The sequence below is a fragment of the Musa acuminata genome, chromosome BXJ2-2 (assembly GCF_036884655.1).
Source record: "Musa acuminata AAA Group cultivar baxijiao chromosome BXJ2-2, Cavendish_Baxijiao_AAA, whole genome shotgun sequence".
In the NCBI taxonomy this organism is placed as follows: domain Eukaryota; kingdom Viridiplantae; phylum Streptophyta; class Magnoliopsida; order Zingiberales; family Musaceae; genus Musa; species Musa acuminata.
In genome coordinates this window covers 27687238-27704650 of record NC_088339.1, presented here as the reverse complement: position 1 = coordinate 27704650, position 17413 = coordinate 27687238, and the positions used below count along the sequence as shown (strand labels likewise).

Sequence of the window (17413 nt, the reverse complement as noted above, 5' to 3'; positions counted from 1 at the left end):
AGAGAGAGAGAGATCGAGGTAGCGCCACAAGGAATCACATCTCCTCCTATGCCAAGATATCGAGATCATCTTCGCAGCTAAAAGCTGTTGCCTGAGAAAGTCGCATCCACTTTTCTCTCTCTCTCTCTCTCTCACTCTGCGTGTGTGCCGTTCCCCCTTGCAGCAACGAAGCAGCAGCAGCAGCAGCAGGAGGAGGAGGAGGCGGAGGAGGAAAAGACTCGTCAACTTCCTTCACCAAAGCTGTGACCTGACAACCAACCACAAACATGTCGTGATACGGAGAGCAAAGAGACAAGGGGGGGCAATAAAGAAGAAGGAATGCGTGGGAGCTCCCAATCCCCTGAGGAACACAGCCATGGTGACCGGGGACCATCTTCTTCTCCGCCTTGCTACACCAAAGCCGGGTGCATCCTTCAAGGCTAAACAGGGATTCCCAGTACAATTATACGTGAGCAAATGATGGCGCTTTGACAAAAGCCACGGCCACCTCTGCGATAAATCCTGCAAAAGGGAACAAAAAGAGGAGGTCTGCCATCAGAAAAAGCGATGAGGAGGGGGGTGAGCTGAGGAGGAGGGTACACACCTCCAACCTGGCCTCGAGCACACAGATTGGCTGCCTCATTAACCCTTTGAGCACTCCACCATCAGGAATGATGAGGGGCGTATCCTCTGGTCACTGCAGAACCAGCCCCAGGTGGTGGTCGATGCAGTCGCCATTGATTCATACTTGTCCACCTGCAGCCTTTTCTCAACCCATCACTTTTGCTTCTCTCCTTTCCCAACAGCACCACCCGCTGCTGCACCTCTCTCTCTCTCTCTCTGGCACTGAGCTCGACGAATTGGCATCTCCGCAGCGCACAGGCTACGCCAAGAAACGTGTTCTTTTCTTCATTCATCTTCATCACATTCTTGATCTGAAACTACTACTCCAACTTATCTTGCTTTCTTCTCACCTGACTAATTGTACTGATACAAACAAAACAGTTGCCATGAACCTTGTAAACACTTCTCTTTCGATGATGTTATATTATCCACATACGAGATCCACAAATTGATCGCTACATTTCATGTTTTGTTCTAGAGAAAGAAAAAGATTGTTGGATCGGCTGGAACAATTTTATAAGAATAAGAAGAGGTGAAAACGAACCTGCTCCTGAAGCCACACGATCGTCATCCAAGCTTAGCTACGGGCCACTTATCTCCAAAAAATGATTTTGTGTAAAAACTATCAAAGCATCCCATGTTGACAACTTTAAACCCTTTGAACTTGGAAATTTTGTGTCGCAATGTAGAGTAACTATAGCAGCATACTGCAACCAGATTCCATACATAAAACCCAGATATCATGTTCCCTATACAACAACTGTGTTTCATGAAGCCACAAGCATTTTAGTCCCAGCACAAGCACAGATGGCAATAAACAAAAAACTCAATGGCTTGTTTGCACTGGTAAATCTTGAGAGTGACCATTAATCGAGACAAATGGAAGCTTTCAGCCCCTTTAAGATGATACACTATCAAGGTGAAACAAAAAGATCTTATGGAGTAGCTATCACCTTTTAGAAATCTTAATCATTCAGTGTCTGCCAACAGGCCACCTTCAGAACAATCAATGACCAGATGCAGACTATGTGCGTCAGTAATAGCCGCGAGGTGCATGGTTAACGCGACCAGGATACGCTCCGATACTAGGATAAGCATAACCACCCTGCCAGCAGCCAAGATATCAGATAATGTCCTACATAGTTAATCATGATAAAATGTCTACAAGATTGACAACTCAAATTTGGAAATAAATTGGAAAATATCGTAAATTCTCCCACCATAACAATGCCTGCATAAATCAACATTCAGAATTATTCAGTAATAGCATTGTTTTCATGTAATTTTTTCAGGTAGTCATGTTAACCATAGTAAAAATGCTCTAAAAAGTTATTGAAAAACACTTGAATCGATCAACGGATGAAATAATTCTCCAAATAAATCTCTGTAACCAAACTAATTTTCTAGATATATGTATATATTGATAATTCACAGTATATGATATTTTTCCAATTATCTTTTCCTATTTTTCATATTAATGATTCTTTAGTTTTTTAGATTAGTTTCTGATTATAGAGCATGACATGACAGTAGGGAGTAGGGACCCCACCACAGTGAATTTTTCGTAAGTAGGTCACAACATAACATTGAATCAGCAGATGATATGTATAACTTGAATAAAATATAATCATTATATATAATTTATAAGAAGTATGCTAACTATTCATCTGAGTTGCAAAAGTCACAAAACTACTTCAAACACGTATACAAAACATGCAGTAAATCAACACTCAAATTTGCATGCCAAATTTGTAGTTTTGAAACCTCATATAGAATAAAAAACATCTTGCATTAACATAAATGTGTCAATCATACAAAAGCAGATAATATGTTCTGAAGTACCCAGGATGTGTTGGTAGGTATTAGACAAGTGTCATGTCCAAAACAAAAATGACATGGATGTGACATCCAATTCAGCATTTCTGATGGATCAGTAAACTTGACGTACCAATAGCATCCAGCAAAAGAACAAAGGAAAAAAAAACCCAAGAAAAAACAAAGGTAGAACCAGCATAAAAAATGATAAATTATAATAGTAGAAGTCTAAGCATGATGTTGATTGCAGGATCTTCTTCCTTGCCGCTCACTACATCACGATTTATGGCTCAAAGCATTGAAATATCGGCAATGGACCAGTTAAATTCTAATTACTCCCATAAATATCATATCCCTCAACTGATCCCAAATCACTTCACTTGATATAAATGAACCAGGTTTATCTGAATAAAGATATTGATCTGTTTGGTTAATATTCCTCAGACCACTCAACAGCAGGGTATATTATTTAATATCGAGCAGTTCAGTTGGTACAAGGAATAACCATCAGGTTTAGGTTGGTCCACGTACCAGTGGCACCTATGGATGGCACATCTGGTACCATTGGTATATTATTTTATGCCATGAACAACATTATCAAACAATGATTTTTTTATCAAACAGACCTTACCATTATCCATTCTTGTGTGACAATATCATTAAGGTAAAGCTAAATAGTTTTTCATAATGATAAATTAACTAAGACTTAATACCTGGTAACCAGTTGAGCTCGAATACACGGGGAAGGATGTTTGAGTTGCTGATAGTCCTGAAACAGAACAAAAAGGAAAACTTTTAGATGTAAAATGTAAATAAGCAGTAAATATGCTAAAGAGGAAATAAGAACCAAGGACATTTTAGAAGAATAGCCAACATTAAAACACTTGATTAATAGTCAATGAATTTATTAAAAAACGAGAAGTATTAGTTTTATTTGATTTAAAGCATGGATATAGGTTCACTGTATAATTTCACAGCCTTTGTCTCCCCAACTCAAAATGTTCTTCAGCGATTTGTTATGACTTGATAAAGTAATATCTTAATTAGGATTTTCAAAGAACAAAAATTGTCAGTTGCTATAGTCAAAGATAATCCCAGGCTAAATGTGTATCAATTGTTCAGATGCAATCTAAACTTTGAGTGCATCAACTTGGATAGTCCATTATGCAGCTTTTTAGAACATTCTAAGAAGATTAAGTTACTTAACTAACATGTACATAGAAGCATTAACAATTTACAAAATTAATTTTATGCAAAATTAATTTTATGCAAGCCAGTCAGAGGTAACTCTACTTGTGCTCCAAGTGCCTATTCAAGTACCATGAGGTCTACCATGCACACAGAATGTGGGTCTAAAATGCCATAGCAATGTCAGTAAATTTCTAGTGGAAGACATGATATGCAGCAATCTCATTCCATTACTGGCAGAGCCCATATCTTTGTTGATGTACACAGACAATCAAGGCTGTCAGTTTTTAAATTAGCTGCACATCCATCCTTTGACGCTACCATCCAGTAGGGATGATGTTTTTACACACCATATCAGAACAAGCGTCAAAGCCAGGTTTCAAAAGTTACCTAAATCTCTAAGACATTTCCTTGTCATCAATCTTCGAATCCAAGAAAAAGATCAGTATCCTAAGAATTAGAATTGTAAATGCAACAGTTCAAAGTTCAAACAACAGAAAAAAATTCAAGCGTACATGATGTTCCCCAAGTAATTATAATTCCAGTTAGAAACTATATAAACTTGCCCATGGTCTGAAAAATTGCCCAATCCATATCTGGTTTAGGATTACCATGTTCTGATGCTGCAGCAGAAAAGAAATTGAAATCCTTGATCCTAGGTCCCATCCGACTTTATTTAAGCCAACATAGAAGAAAGAGAAATGGAGGAGAACAAAAAGGAGAAATATGTTGCTTGTTGGCAGAATGAGGAAAAAGAAGAGGAGAAAGAAAAAGGAGAGTAGGAGACTGAAGACTTGCAGTTGTAGCTAGGTTGCACCTTTGCAACCTGGGTAAGCAGGGTTTCCAACCATAATTGGAAACAGCCCCAAACTATTTAACTGACTGGAAGAGAATCCTTCCAACCAGTTCATTTAGCTTGAAATCTGTAGTCTTCCAACAAGAAGATTGCAACCATTCAATGGCACCAATCTTTTCAAGCATGAATGGTTCAACAAAAGATTAACAATTAGAGATGTTCACCAGCTGAAAATAATCCAAACTGAGGAATAAACAAAGAAGAGCATTAAATAATAAATAGAAGATACTGCACATAACACAAAATTACAAAAAATTATAGAATTAAGACAAATAAAGAAAAATTGTCATTAATATCATTATATAACAATGTTGTACAAAAATATCAAAATGATTGAAAACTATTCATAACATCAAAATAGTAACTAGAAAATGTATATGGTTAGCTTTCAACTATAATTAATAATTAATAATGACAACAATGTTGATTTAAAATTATAAAAAAAATTCAATATTTTGAATTTAAATATTATAATTAATAAAAATGGTAAATTTTCATAAAACGTAAATATCTAACACATAATTTTCAAATATTATATTAAAACAATAATATAATAAAAAACTATATAATCGTTAAACTTTTAAGTGTTTATTGGAATACAGAGTTATCAATATTGTTTCACCATTATTTTAATAGATATCACACCAACAATAGATAAAAACTCGCTATAAGAACATTATTAGAAGGATCAAACGTGGAGTATAGAAAATATTAATGTACCGATTTGACTTTACAAGCAGACAAATTGTTTTTGAACCTTGGTCACTTAGGTTAAGGAACAATTTTAGTTGAAGTGGCATCAACACTAGTCCTCTTAGAAAAGAACATAAATCATGTAAATGTAATTTACAAAATTTCATGATAAAGACTACTATCTCAGTGCACATTCTTGGGCAAATATCAAGTACTAAAACTTCATATAAATATGTATAAATAGGACAACAATCACATTAAGATGGGAAAGAGAATTGAAACACAAGCAGTGTTGTTAATCTCATCTACTCAGTTGATCAAGTACAATACCAACAACAAGCCATAGTATCCAAACTAATTTTGGGATCGGCTACATGCATATTTTCCTATCATAAGCATGCAAACATACATAGAGAGAAAAAACTACAAATTAAAATCAAAAGCTGCATTAGCATAACACTAAGAAAAAGCAATGCTGCATGCCCAGCTGGTGATGGAAAACCAATAAATGAGTTAGGGGAGAACACTCTTTTGATTCAGAAGCACATCCATATTTGAAGCATTAAAAGAGCTAGCCATAAATTATATGTACAACACATTCTTGTAAGTAATTACCTCCGGTGAATTCAGAACCTCTATTTGGTTGGACATCATAAGGAGCAACTCTGAAACACAAAATAAATAAGACACATTGAGGAACAACATATTTTGGAAGGTTTACAAGACATACGGATACCAAGAAGAAACCTTTGCTCATATCCATAAGGGTATTGGCGATGTTGTGAAGCAGGAAGATATCCAGCATGAGGCTCCTGAAAATTAACACAAGCTACACATTAAAGACATCTTTGAAATTGAAACTCAGAAGTGACCAGATGGAGGAATATGACAGAAGTGCTTACTAGATCAGGATGGTGAATTTTAGATCCAGAAGCTCCAGCATAAGCATAACCCTGGTAGTTAGTTGCTGGCAGTGCATATCTTGGGGTATGACTAACAGTCTGCAATACGTAACTGTCTCTCGGATTTTCTGAATAAGCATCCATTTGGTGATCAAAGACAGTGGAAGGTCTACCACGCGAATTACCTATATGTTCAGAAAAATAAATATAGGATTAGTATCAAAAATAGAAAATCATGAAATGTACAAATTACTATATATTATGCTTTCACATACCATAGTAATAATCTCTGCGTGCTTTTTTTGATAATCGTTCATTAATGACAATTCCCCTGTCTCCACCACGTTTTTGTGCTTTGTCAGATTTTTCTGATTTATGGTACTTCTTACGCATATCACATTTACCTCGAGACTTACTACTTGATTCATCTTTTTTCAGTTTGCTTTTGGCATTTCCCTGGACAAAAACCTCTTTTGATTTGGCTCTTTTCTTCTTTTTGGACTGGGCAACTTGTTTTGTAACTTCTCCATCCTTGTTAATTTTGAATCCACCTCGAGCACCTCGCTTGGCAAGCCGTCCTTTGCTAGGAGGCCTTGCAAGGTTTACTTTAATCTGAACTTGGAACATAATTAGGGAACTTAATTTACAGTTTACTGATACAAACATTAGACAATTCAGATGTATGCAATACCTTGACCTCTCCTTCCCCATTCTGGGCACTATTTACCCCCTCCATGCAAGCTACAGCACTCTCTCGAGATGTAAATTCAACAAAAGCAAAATTTTTCTTTTTAGTTGTGGATTTCTTAAATAGTTGTACTTTCTCTACTTCACCATAATGTTGGCAAATTTCTTTGATTTTCTTACCATCCCAAAAATCGGGAATACTCTCAATATAAACAGTTTTGACCTGCAGACAGGCATCCATTATTAGTTGAGCAAAAAAGTGCCAATCTAAACTGGTAAACAGACTACAAGTTAATCCACTTCTTAAGTAAGCAAATTAAGAGAAGACAGTAGAGAGCAACTGAAAAAAATGCTGCACATGGCAAAAGATCCATCACTAAGAAATATTGAATAAACAGGACAGTATAAGAGAAAGATGACAAAAAATGAAAAGCAACAGAGAGAAGCAATATGGAAATTCAAAGTGAAAATCTAATTTAATACAGAACTAACAGAAATAATGAATGAAAGTGACGACAATATGTAGGTTTAGACCCCGTCATAATCAGATCCCCTCATCATTTGAACTGATTTTTCCCAGCCTAAAGAAGTCTAAAAAGATGTTAGCTGACAAGTTTCAAGATTGTCATGTTGGGAAAGATGTGCCAAACTAACTTGATGACTTTGAGTTGGGTGGGATTAAGGATAGGATTCTGTTAGATATTGACCAAGTAATAAGCTACAAAAAATACATGGTCAAGCTTTGTCCAACTAGCAACGAATGAGATTGAATTAGACAAGATTCATACAGCGAAAAGAAAGATAAGGAGACTTAAAAAAAGGAATAAAGAAAATGAGGTAACAAGAAGTATATTAAACCTGTAATGTTACTTCTTCACTTGGATGCATCGAGTTTTCTGCAAAAGAAACTTTAGCACTTCTATCACGACCAAATAAAGCATCTGGTTTCCTTAAGCGTTGAAATGCTGCCATCGCATCTGAATGCGAGTTAAACTCTAGAAAAGCAAAACCTTTGGTTTTGCCTTCATTTTTAGGATCATCTGGCAAGATTATGTCCTCAAGTTGTTCAATTCCATACCCTTTAAGTGTCTCGATCACCTATAACCATCCAAATGCTAGTTAGAACATCCTAAGACAGTAAGCAGGAAGAACCAAATAAAACAAAAGCATGCAAAGATAATGGCCAAGAAAGCTTGTGGGCATATGCAGAAAAAATGGCGATGAGGTAAACATTAGAATGAGTAATCGCATACTTGTTCTTTTGTCCAAGTCTTGCATATATTTCCAAGGTAAAGGGTGTCATTATCCTGACTAGCAGATATTCCTACTTGTTTGCCTCTCACCTGGACAAAGTAAAATATAAAACAAAGTTACACAATTTGTTTGACTTCTTTAAAAAAAGAATAAAACTAAGGAGGCATTAAAGGTCTAAAGCAAAACCTCTGTCCCATCCTTTAGCTCAGTAAGAGCCTTCTTTGCATGATCGATATTAGCATAATGAATGAAAGCATATCCCTTACTCTTCTGTGTTACTGGATTTCTAACTATCCTTACAGATTTAATCTCCCCAAACACACCAAAGACTTCAATTAGATCTTTCTCAACAGCACTTTTATCCAACCCTCCAACGAATACTCCAAATTTCTTGTGCTTTTTTCTCACTTCCATTTGGGCTTGCATATACAGAGCAGCAGCATCTTCATCATTCTCTTCATTATCTGCATTATCATCAGTTCTATTTCCATCACCATCATTTGATTCCTCTACACCTTCATCATCATTTCCATCGCTGACTTCAGCTTCATTCTTGACTTCTTGTTCTGTACCTGATAAAATGAATTTAATTGTATTTTAAGTAACATCTAGACCTACAGCATCAGAAAACAGACAAGATTTTTTTTGTACATTTTTTAGCTGGATCAGTTTTGAAGAGGAACACAAATCTGTATAAGGGAAGAACATGCTAATCCAACATCGGTCCACGTAAACAATATTTTTTCAAGAAAATGTTCACATAAAACCTCATAATATTTCTCTTAAATATCTATTTATTAATACAAATCAAGAGATCACAGGATAATTCAAATAGTAAATTTATTCTACAAAGTTTGTCACTTCCATGACTGTATGACACACAACACTGACGTTACTTAATCTCTCTTACACTACATATTTCTGTTAAATTATTTGCATACAAGAGAAAGAGAAGAATTCATCCAAAACAGCTATAGAAATGTAATGTTGAAAATGTCAAATGATAGCTGCACATTCCTCTTAGTGACTCCACAATGAATCAGACCGCAAAATCCATTCCCATTGATAATTTATAATTAAAGTGGAAGCACATTCTGTCCAATCAAATTGATCACTCCCAATAGGCATCATTCTGCACATTCTGTACTCAGTGATTCCTTTTCCACTATCCTTTACTAAAACCAAAGAATGAAGACCCAGAGATATGGAGCATATCCACTTCCACTTCCTCATTCCAACTAAATTAACCATCAAAAGTGCCTAACTTTACAACTCTACCAATGTCCGACAATAATGACCTAGACAGATTCTGTGAAAAAAAAAAGTCCATTGGTTCTCTCCATCAACTAGGCCAAGAGTCTGGTTAGAAGGAAGCCATCATCAAGCTAAATCTATTACTTCAAATGCAAAACACCACCAACCAATGACACACCTCATTTCGAATGTCCAACCATATCCATCTCATGACTGGTATTTTGTTTGTGCTTCTCTGGAGACATCTTTGATGTTAACTTTTGAGTTTTTAAATAATCCAAACAATTAGAAGGCTGATATCATTGATTCACATAAGATTAATGGGTTCTGTCACTGCTTTTTTAGGTTTTTCTATATCCCTAAGAATTTGTCTATTACTTTTCATGGTTATGATCCTCTCAATGATACTTTAACTTACTAATTAAGCATAACCAGGCCTAACTGGTAAAAGTCAGGATTCGTCATCATCCTCCCATCAGTGTTGGGACTAACCTTTTACGAAAACTATTGAACCGAGGCCCAAGCTAAAGGTTCGTAGAACAAAAGAGCAACCTAATGGTCAGAAACAGTTCATGCTGCAATGGTAGACTGGGCAAATGGATACAGTTTGTGTTGAAACTGTGGATGCGGCAAAAATGGTTGATCATAAGGGTGAAAAAGTGGTGGGTGATTTTAGAGATGAAATAAAAAAAATGCCTTTAATGGAAGCAAGACAGAATAACTAGTAGGTATGTGAAGCACAGCAGTATTCAGTGTCAGTGGATATTTTCTCATCAATTAGGAAAGTGGGATCTGATAATCCTTCCAATTATGTGATTTTATTTTCTCTCAAAGCTACAGGCCAGCACACTGAGAAATTATAGAATTTTACAAGAGAGACAAGATAATTCCTAAGCAATATTGAGTTCTTCTACATGCCACCAAAATGCAAGATAACATATTTCCCCTTTCTGTGTGAGAAGCAAATCGATGCTGAAACATATTTGCCTAGTTCATTCAAATTTATGATCGAAAATTACGTACACATTTTCATACTATGAAGAGTCAGATGCCAATGGTTCAGTCAGAACGAAGCTGCATAATACATACCTTCATCAACATCAGTCTCATTCGCAGAATCATCTGCATCCTTTGGAGCTTCCACGCTTTCTGAAGGAAGAACAGTTGAATCACCACCTTTCTCCGAAGCTGTCTCACCGCCACCATTAACTTCAGCGGCAAATTCTTCTCCAATCTTCTCGACGATCGCTGCTCCCTCAGCCTTCTCCTCAGATTTCATTTCCTGCATCGCCATAGCCTCATCCTCAACTTCCCGCATCGCGATAGCATCTCCAATAGACACTTCCTGAGTCGTAATAGCCTCTCCAATCTTCTCGACGATCACAGCTCCTTCAACCTTCTCCTCAGATTCCGTTTCCCGCATTGCCATAGCCTCAACCTCTGCTTCCTCAGTCTTAACCTCTACGAGCACTTCTCCCCTGCTCTCCAATGCTAGAGTATTCCCCTCCTCCGGCGCCTCCACCGCATGCGGGGCGGCGAGAACCTCCTCTTCCGCCGGCTCCTCCTTCACAGCGGCCACCTCGGAGGGCGACTCTTCGACGGCAGGGGGAAGGGTTGTCGCCGACTGCGGCGAGGGTTTCTTCGCCCTCGACGGCATCTTCCTAGCGGCGCTTTTCCTCGCCGACCGCGGAGGCATCTTCCCCACGCTTTACTGCGATCGTGAGGGGCAGAGGCGGAGCGTAGTGGCTAGGGTTCGAAGGACGAAGAGGGAGAGAGAGACGATAGGGATGAAGACGAAGGGAAGGGCTTGCGATCGAAAGAGCGGACGAAGGCTCGAGGGTTACCCCTAGATCGCCCCATTCGGATGCGGATCCAGAAACGCGAACCGGGTTCACCCTTTGCTTGGATCCGCCACGTTGCTCGCCCAATTACTAAATTCATTGTAAATTTATATTAATTAATGATTAATGAAATGAACATAAAAATTGATTGTTTAGCTATTTAATCAAAATGATTAAACTATTTGACTTTTGGATCAAATTGGTCGAACCCGATCCAATCAGGTCCGGTTTGGGTCGAGATCAGTTGGGGATGAAGCGATCCCTCTTCTCGTTTTCCTGTGAATTATAAGATTTGACCGAGGCAAGCGTACGAAATGGATATCATGGTTGATGGTCGCGGTAAAACCCGAGAAGTGGAAGGAAAAAGAGGAGAGAAAGGGATCTTTTTGACCCGTTCCCTTTTTTTAGAGGGGCGGACGGGGGGCGATGAGATCGGGGGCGGTGGTCATGGCGTGGAACGTGTTCAGGTTCTGCACCGCGCTGCGGGGCCTCGGCTCCCTTATGATCCTCATCGTCCTCGGCATCGTTGGTGTCAGCTACTACGCCGTCGTCGTCGCCATTTACGGCCCCGCCCTTCTCACCGCCGGCTGGCTCGATTCGCTCCTGGCCGTCGGTGTCTTGGTCCCCTTCCATCTCCTGGTACTCGATTCACCTCCCCGATCCGCCTTTCCCGCTTCGATTTGCGGTCTTCAGCTGTGTAAATCGTCGCTAATCCCTCCTTATCTGTGCCTGGTTCTCTCCGATGTTTGAAAATTTAGATTTTTCAGTTGCTCCTGCTCTTAAATTTTGTTGATCTTGATGTTCCAGCGTTATCTATGCAGTCGTCCTTTTATGTTAAGCAAGATTGTGTTTGACATCATTTGATACTTCAACTTCCGATTTGGCGATCAAGAAAAGATTTGTTAGTCTTCCGGGAAAGTCAATCAACCATCCATGATAAGAAAATAAAGTGTTTGTTACAGATTTTAAACTTAGGCCTTCAAATTATTGTACTCCAATTCAAGAAAGTGAGCTGATTTTATAGATGGTACATTAGATTTTAAATCCAATTATTGCAAACTTAGGCCTTCAAATCATTGTACTGGATTTTCTTCCTAATTATGAGAAAAAAAAGTTACTGATGCAGAATGGAGGTTGAAGGGGAAACAAAATGAGTTTGTATGCTTATATTGTATTATATCTACCTAATTAATGTATTTGGTTACCCAGCTAGGATTGCTTCTATGGGCCTATTTCTCTGTTGTCATCACGGACCCTGGCAGTGTTCCACCACATTGGAAGCCTGTCATTGATGAGGAGGAAGGAGAAACTGCTCCACTAGCCAACTCGGAGTTCACTAGTCATATTCTGAATTTGCAACAACCAGGACCCGTTGCGGACACAGGTAGCCCAAGGATAAGATACTGCAGGAAGTGCAACCAGTTGAAGCCACCTCGTTGCCATCATTGTTCTGTTTGTAAGTCCATGCATCTTAAATTATATATAGTTGAAAGATTATGTTAAAATTTGTCCATGATACACTCTCTTCTATTGGCCTCTTTTGTTTGATCTGTAATCCTTATTTAGGTGGGAGATGTGTACTAAAGATGGATCACCACTGTGTGTGGGTTGTAAATTGCGTGGGAGCTTTAAATTATAAGTTCTTTCTTCTTTTTCTGGTAAGTAGCTTAGTTCCAATTTCCTACAGCATTATGGTGATATGCTTCTGTCATTACTGCTGGTAGACTGGCAATTTTCCGAAAGGCTGCCTCTTCTGATGCTCTTGGATTATTATTTTTTTATTCTATTCTATCAAGTTGCAATGTCCACATGCAAATTAAATAGTTCAGTTACTGCCTATATATTTATGGAAGAAGCTAACCTGCATATATTTGCTCCATAACTGGTTTTTCAGAATTGCCTGTCATTGCAATAGGATATTATTATATTTCTTTGAATTTGATTTTTGAGTTTATTTTGAGCATACAAAAAATAGTTATCTTGATGACCTTGATCAATTTGTTAACTTGCTTTTAGTTCTTTGTTACTTTTTTCCATTTGAGTAGCAAAGAGGAATCACAACAGCTTCTTGTTTGATCCAGAATTACAACAGCAGATTACAAGCAATAAAGAGAAATTAGTTGCAGCAAGATCAACCATGTGCTATTCCGATTCAGTTATCATTGGTTGATCCTGTGAACTATGATGGTTGGGATCTAACATAATGCAGTCTGGTTAAATATAATCGATCCATAAAATGATTGATTTTTTTTTCTTGACCAAAACTAATTTACATAGAACATGATTAATTGCTCTGACCTCAACTTGCAAACCATGACCAATTCTTCATATAGGCTATTTAAAAAAGCAATGTCCAATTCAGGTGGTCTTAATAGAAATAAGGGGAAAACTTTTATGCAGTATAAATAATTAGTATTCATTTGGGTTGAAATGGTTGGTTCATGAAGGTAAATAAAGTTTCCTTTTCGTCATGCCAAAGTAAGTAAAAAAGGAGAAATCCATTTCCTTTCTTTCCTTAATTTTATAATTCAAGGTGCTAGATGACTATTTAGATTGATTCCAAATGGAGAAACCAATCAAGACAGTATTTGTAGAATCCTTGTTTGTAGGATGCTAAAATCTTAAAAGATCCCAATCTCAAGGGTGGAAACATATGTGCAGTTTCTCTCATTTTCTTTTTCCGAGTTATGCAGCCTACCCCAATAAGCATAGACTTATTTAGGGTTCCCTTTTGAGTGTTTGGGCCTTTCCCCATAGAAAGTGGTAACAGGAATAGGTTAGAATTGTGGCTGGGGCTTCACCTTTGTGAAGCAGGTTCTCAAGATGTCTCAGTTTAGTATATTGTGAATCATAAAACTGTATTTAACTGTTCAGGCAGAACCTGATGTCATATACCTTGATACTTGGCATTATTGGTTCTATCATTGAATACTTGTGACATTTTAATTAACTATTCGATGATATTTGTCAAATTTAACTATCTTCATTTTGATTATATTGTACAAATGCAAGTAATTTATTAAAAGTTTTAATTTAAATTTTCAGCTGTACCGTTGTTTTGTCTGTTTTGTTGCATTTTAGCCATTGATCCTTGATACCGATCTTTTCTTTCTTATGGGTGCAGTTTTACACATTTCTTGAGACGACTCTTGTTACTGTTTCACTATTTCCCCATTTTATTGCTTTCTTTAAAGATGTGGAGATCCCTGGAACACCAGGAACACTTGCAGCTACGTTTATTACATTTGGTATGTATTCTTTCCTTTTTACTTAAACAGTAGCTTATGTTTTCAGACAACTTTGTTTTCTCTACTTTTGGGTATTTGACAGTTATTCTTATTTTCTAGTGTTGAATCTGGCTTTTGCATTAAGTGTTCTTGGGTTTCTTGTCATGCACATATCTTTAGTGATGAAGAATACTACAACCATTGAGGTTAGTTTTCTTTTGTTTTGCTATAATATTGTCTCACCTGATATGAATAAATATGAAGGCAAACATTTCCAATAATTAGGCATATGAGAAGAAAACAACTCCAAAATGGAAGTACGATCTCGGTCGAAAGAAGAACTTTGAACAGGTTAGTTCATCTTTTCAATGCCTCACCAGGTCTACTATAATGCTTGAGCAATCTATTCTTTGTGTCATTCCATTATTGGTCGACTTTGTTGACTAAGTTCAGATAGATCAGAGGGGTTTTGAAATTAGAATCGTTGAGTCTTTGGCCTTTGTTAGCAATTATGCATGGAAGTATTGATGACGGTTGATTGGCTGGTAGATTCTGGTCTTATGCCTACCTAATTGAAATCAACTGGTAGTTTATAAGCTCCCCCTAGAGTATAGAGGGGTTTTCCATTCGAGGACTATGGTCGAACTAAGGGAGAGTAGATTGGAAGATGATGGTCTAAGAAGCACGGACAAAGACATGGGACTCGTACACGACAGGGACATGACGAAATGCCATTTTTAAAAAATTAAGACATGGACACGAAGAGAACATGTGTATTTTTAACATATATATACATATATATTATTCCATTAACATTAGTCTTATGGTCAATTAAATTTTATAAACTAAATAAATACAATTAATATGATATTCTCTTTTTGTGTTATGAAGCTTTGTAAAATAATTAAATTCATAAAAATACATTGCTTTAAAAGCAATAAGAGATTTATCTAAAAAGAAACACTGAAATAGAAGGCAGAAGCTAACGAGATACAGAAATGAAGTAAGTTGGTTTCTGACTTCGTTCCATTGATCAATTCCAAAATGAAGTAATAGAAAGCAGAAGCTAACCGGTGTCGGAATTGATACTGAAGTGGTAGGGGCCCTTCAAGCTTCTCCTCCCCTCCTCGGCGTGTCACCCTCCACTTGACCTCCCCTTCAACGAGGGCGATTGGATTCCCATGAGGAGATTGGATTTGACACAACGAGATAGGATTCCCACAATGTTGGTTTAAGGATGGGACGGTGGCTTCATCAGTGAGGTCACTGAGGGCGCGTGATGGGTCAAGGTTGGCTCGGCTGCTTGGGGCAAATGTACACCCAACGTTGGTGGTGCAGCTAATCAGTGTTAGAAGCCAAAAGCGAGCAAGGGTGGTGGCTTCGTCAGTGAGGTCGCCAAGGGCGCATGACAAGTCTTGGACGCAGGTGGGCTCGGGGAAGATGTATAGCCAACGTCGTCGACGCAACTAATCAGTGTCGTAAGCGTAAGGGAGGGGGGGCCCTTCGAATGCCGACGTGTCGCTCTCCGCTCGGCCTTCCCTTCAACAAGGGCGATCGGATTATTGCGACAAGATTAATTCCCGTGATGTAGGTTTGGGGGTGGGATGTTGGCTTCTCTAGTGAGGTCACCAAGGGTGCATGGGTTGTGGGCTCCGAGCTTAGGGCCACACAAGATTTCATATAAGATTTTCATGTTCGCAACGATTCTAGTAAGAAATCCTCTAAGAATTATGAGATTTCACGCCTTAAGTAAGCAGATGGCCCTCACGTGAGGGCCACGTGAGCTCCATGCAACGAAGCTTGTGGGAGCATGCGGGAGCAGTGCCATGTCCAAAAAAAGAAAACAAAAAATAAATAAAAAAGACGAGTAGACACATGTCTAACACGTGTCCGTGACATATTAGTGTCCGACATGGGTACGCCCACGAAATGCATGTGTTCGTGCTTCATAGATGATGGTACAACCACTAGACAAGATGCCTTGCCAGTAGAGTTGCAACCATGTGTATATCTCAGGAGTAATCTTTAGGCAAACAAGTACTGACTTGATAGGCAAACAAGTACTGACTTGAAAAAGATTACGAGGTGAGGTTTGTACTCATGCCAGAGCAAGAACCATCAACCTGAATTAAAATACTGAATGATCCATTCAAACCTATCTATCTCAGCTTGTGAACTCGACTGCTTGATAGGTAGGGAAAATTGGATCCAAACAAAAATTTGGTCAGACCCATGGTTGAGTAAATTTGGCATGTTTGTAAATCCATGGGTTCATCATCTCTTGATCATATTATTTGTTCAGTATACTTGTTGTGAAAAATGTAATAGTATGGTTAATTTGTTTGTGGAACAGGTGTTTGGAACGGATAAGAAATACTGGTTCATCCCTGCATATTCCGAGGAAGATTTGAGAAGAATGCCAGCCCTGCAAGGACTCAAGTATCCCACAAAGCCGAATCTGGATGTACAGTAGCTCTAAAAGGTTGATGTGGAAATGGAAATCTCCTCTTCCTCTTCTGCAACAGACGTAGGCCCGAGAAATAGCTTTGTACATGCAGACCACTGATCTTTCGCGGCTGTTCAGCAAGCACATCTCCTATCACAATCTCTTCCAAAATTTAACATCAAATGTGTAAGCAAGATAGTTGAGAAATAAAAAAAAAAAAAAAACAATGTGTTACTCCAAATTTGTCAAAGTTTGATGGCATTCCGACAAGATGTTCACGGTATATATACTTTGTTCATACAGCTGTTGTAAAGAGCAGGGTTTATACTATGCTCGGTGTGTGTATAGTGTTGTTCTCATAACAGGAGTCGATGATCTGACAATATTTTCATGTGATGATACCATGACAAACGAAAAAGCACCAACAGGCGGTGGATAAATTAGAAAATGATTAAGTATCTGAGAAACCATGCTCTCTGCTTGATATTGATAACCAAAAAGCACGTGAGGGAATAGGCTTATTCTGCAAGGATGCTGGGAGAGAAATGGCTTCATCTGCATTGCTGTGTCAAAGAAAGGGAACTCTTCATGGAAGATGATTGCATGAGCTCAATAGATTCTCCAACCAAAGAAGGAAGATAACAAAT

General features: G+C 38.1%; 2 protein-coding genes across 4 annotated transcripts; one reads left to right on the top strand and one right to left on the bottom strand.

Annotated features, from left to right (window-relative positions):
* Nucleotides 1–1289: 1289 nt before the first annotated feature.
* LOC135605760 (protein gar2-like) lies at nt 1290–11071 on the bottom strand. Of its 3 annotated transcripts, none has more exons than XM_065096213.1 (12): nt 10342–11071; nt 8185–8570; nt 7998–8087; nt 7603–7842; nt 6749–6967; nt 6474–6669; nt 6333–6392; nt 6058–6242; nt 5903–5967; nt 5771–5820; nt 3132–3187; nt 1290–1708 (listed from the first exon to the last, which is right to left on the bottom strand). In XM_065096213.1, the coding sequence occupies exons 1-12, from the start codon at nt 10946–10948 to the stop codon at nt 1637–1639; spliced, it is 2226 nt and encodes a 741-aa protein (XP_064952285.1). In that variant the 5' UTR covers nt 10949–11071; the 3' UTR covers nt 1290–1636. The 3 variants fall into 3 exon arrangements, with proteins under 3 accessions (XP_064952285.1, XP_064952286.1, XP_064952284.1); XM_065096214.1 differs by having other exon boundaries at nt 6333–6669; nt 6749–6798; nt 6925–6967; XM_065096212.1 differs by having other exon boundaries at nt 6333–6669.
* Nucleotides 11072–11440: 369 nt separating this feature from the next.
* Nucleotides 11441–17096, top strand: LOC135605757 (probable protein S-acyltransferase 14). The gene is made up of 7 exons (XM_065096209.1): nt 11441–11732; nt 12303–12549; nt 12660–12751; nt 14218–14341; nt 14441–14526; nt 14606–14671; nt 16674–17096. The coding sequence occupies exons 1-7, from the start codon at nt 11520–11522 to the stop codon at nt 16791–16793; spliced, it is 948 nt and encodes a 315-aa protein (XP_064952281.1). The 5' UTR covers nt 11441–11519; the 3' UTR covers nt 16794–17096.
* The last annotated feature ends 317 nt before the right edge of the window (nt 17097–17413 follow it).

Bases quoted from the DNA above. Each gene is read 5' to 3' on its own strand.
- LOC135605760 (XM_065096212.1), bottom strand. From the start codon at position 10,948: ATGCCTCCGCGGTCGGCGAGGAAAAGCGCCGCTAGGAAGATGCCGTCG. The intron at 6,670-6,748 runs GTATTGCATACA...TTCCAAGTTCAG, and splicing joins ATGGGGAAGGAGAGGTCAAG to ATTAAAGTAAACCTTGCAAG. The intron at 5,821-5,902 runs GTTTCTTCTTGG...TTTGTGTTTCAG, and splicing joins CCTTATGGATATGAGCAAAG to AGTTGCTCCTTATGATGTCC.
- LOC135605757 (XM_065096209.1), top strand. From the start codon at position 11,520: ATGAGATCGGGGGCGGTGGTCATGGCGTGGAACGTGTTCAGGTTCTGC. The intron at 12,752-14,217 runs GTAAGTAGCTTA...TTATGGGTGCAG, and splicing joins AGTTCTTTCTTCTTTTTCTG to TTTTACACATTTCTTGAGAC. The intron at 14,672-16,673 runs GTTAGTTCATCT...TTTGTGGAACAG, and splicing joins GAAAGAAGAACTTTGAACAG to GTGTTTGGAACGGATAAGAA.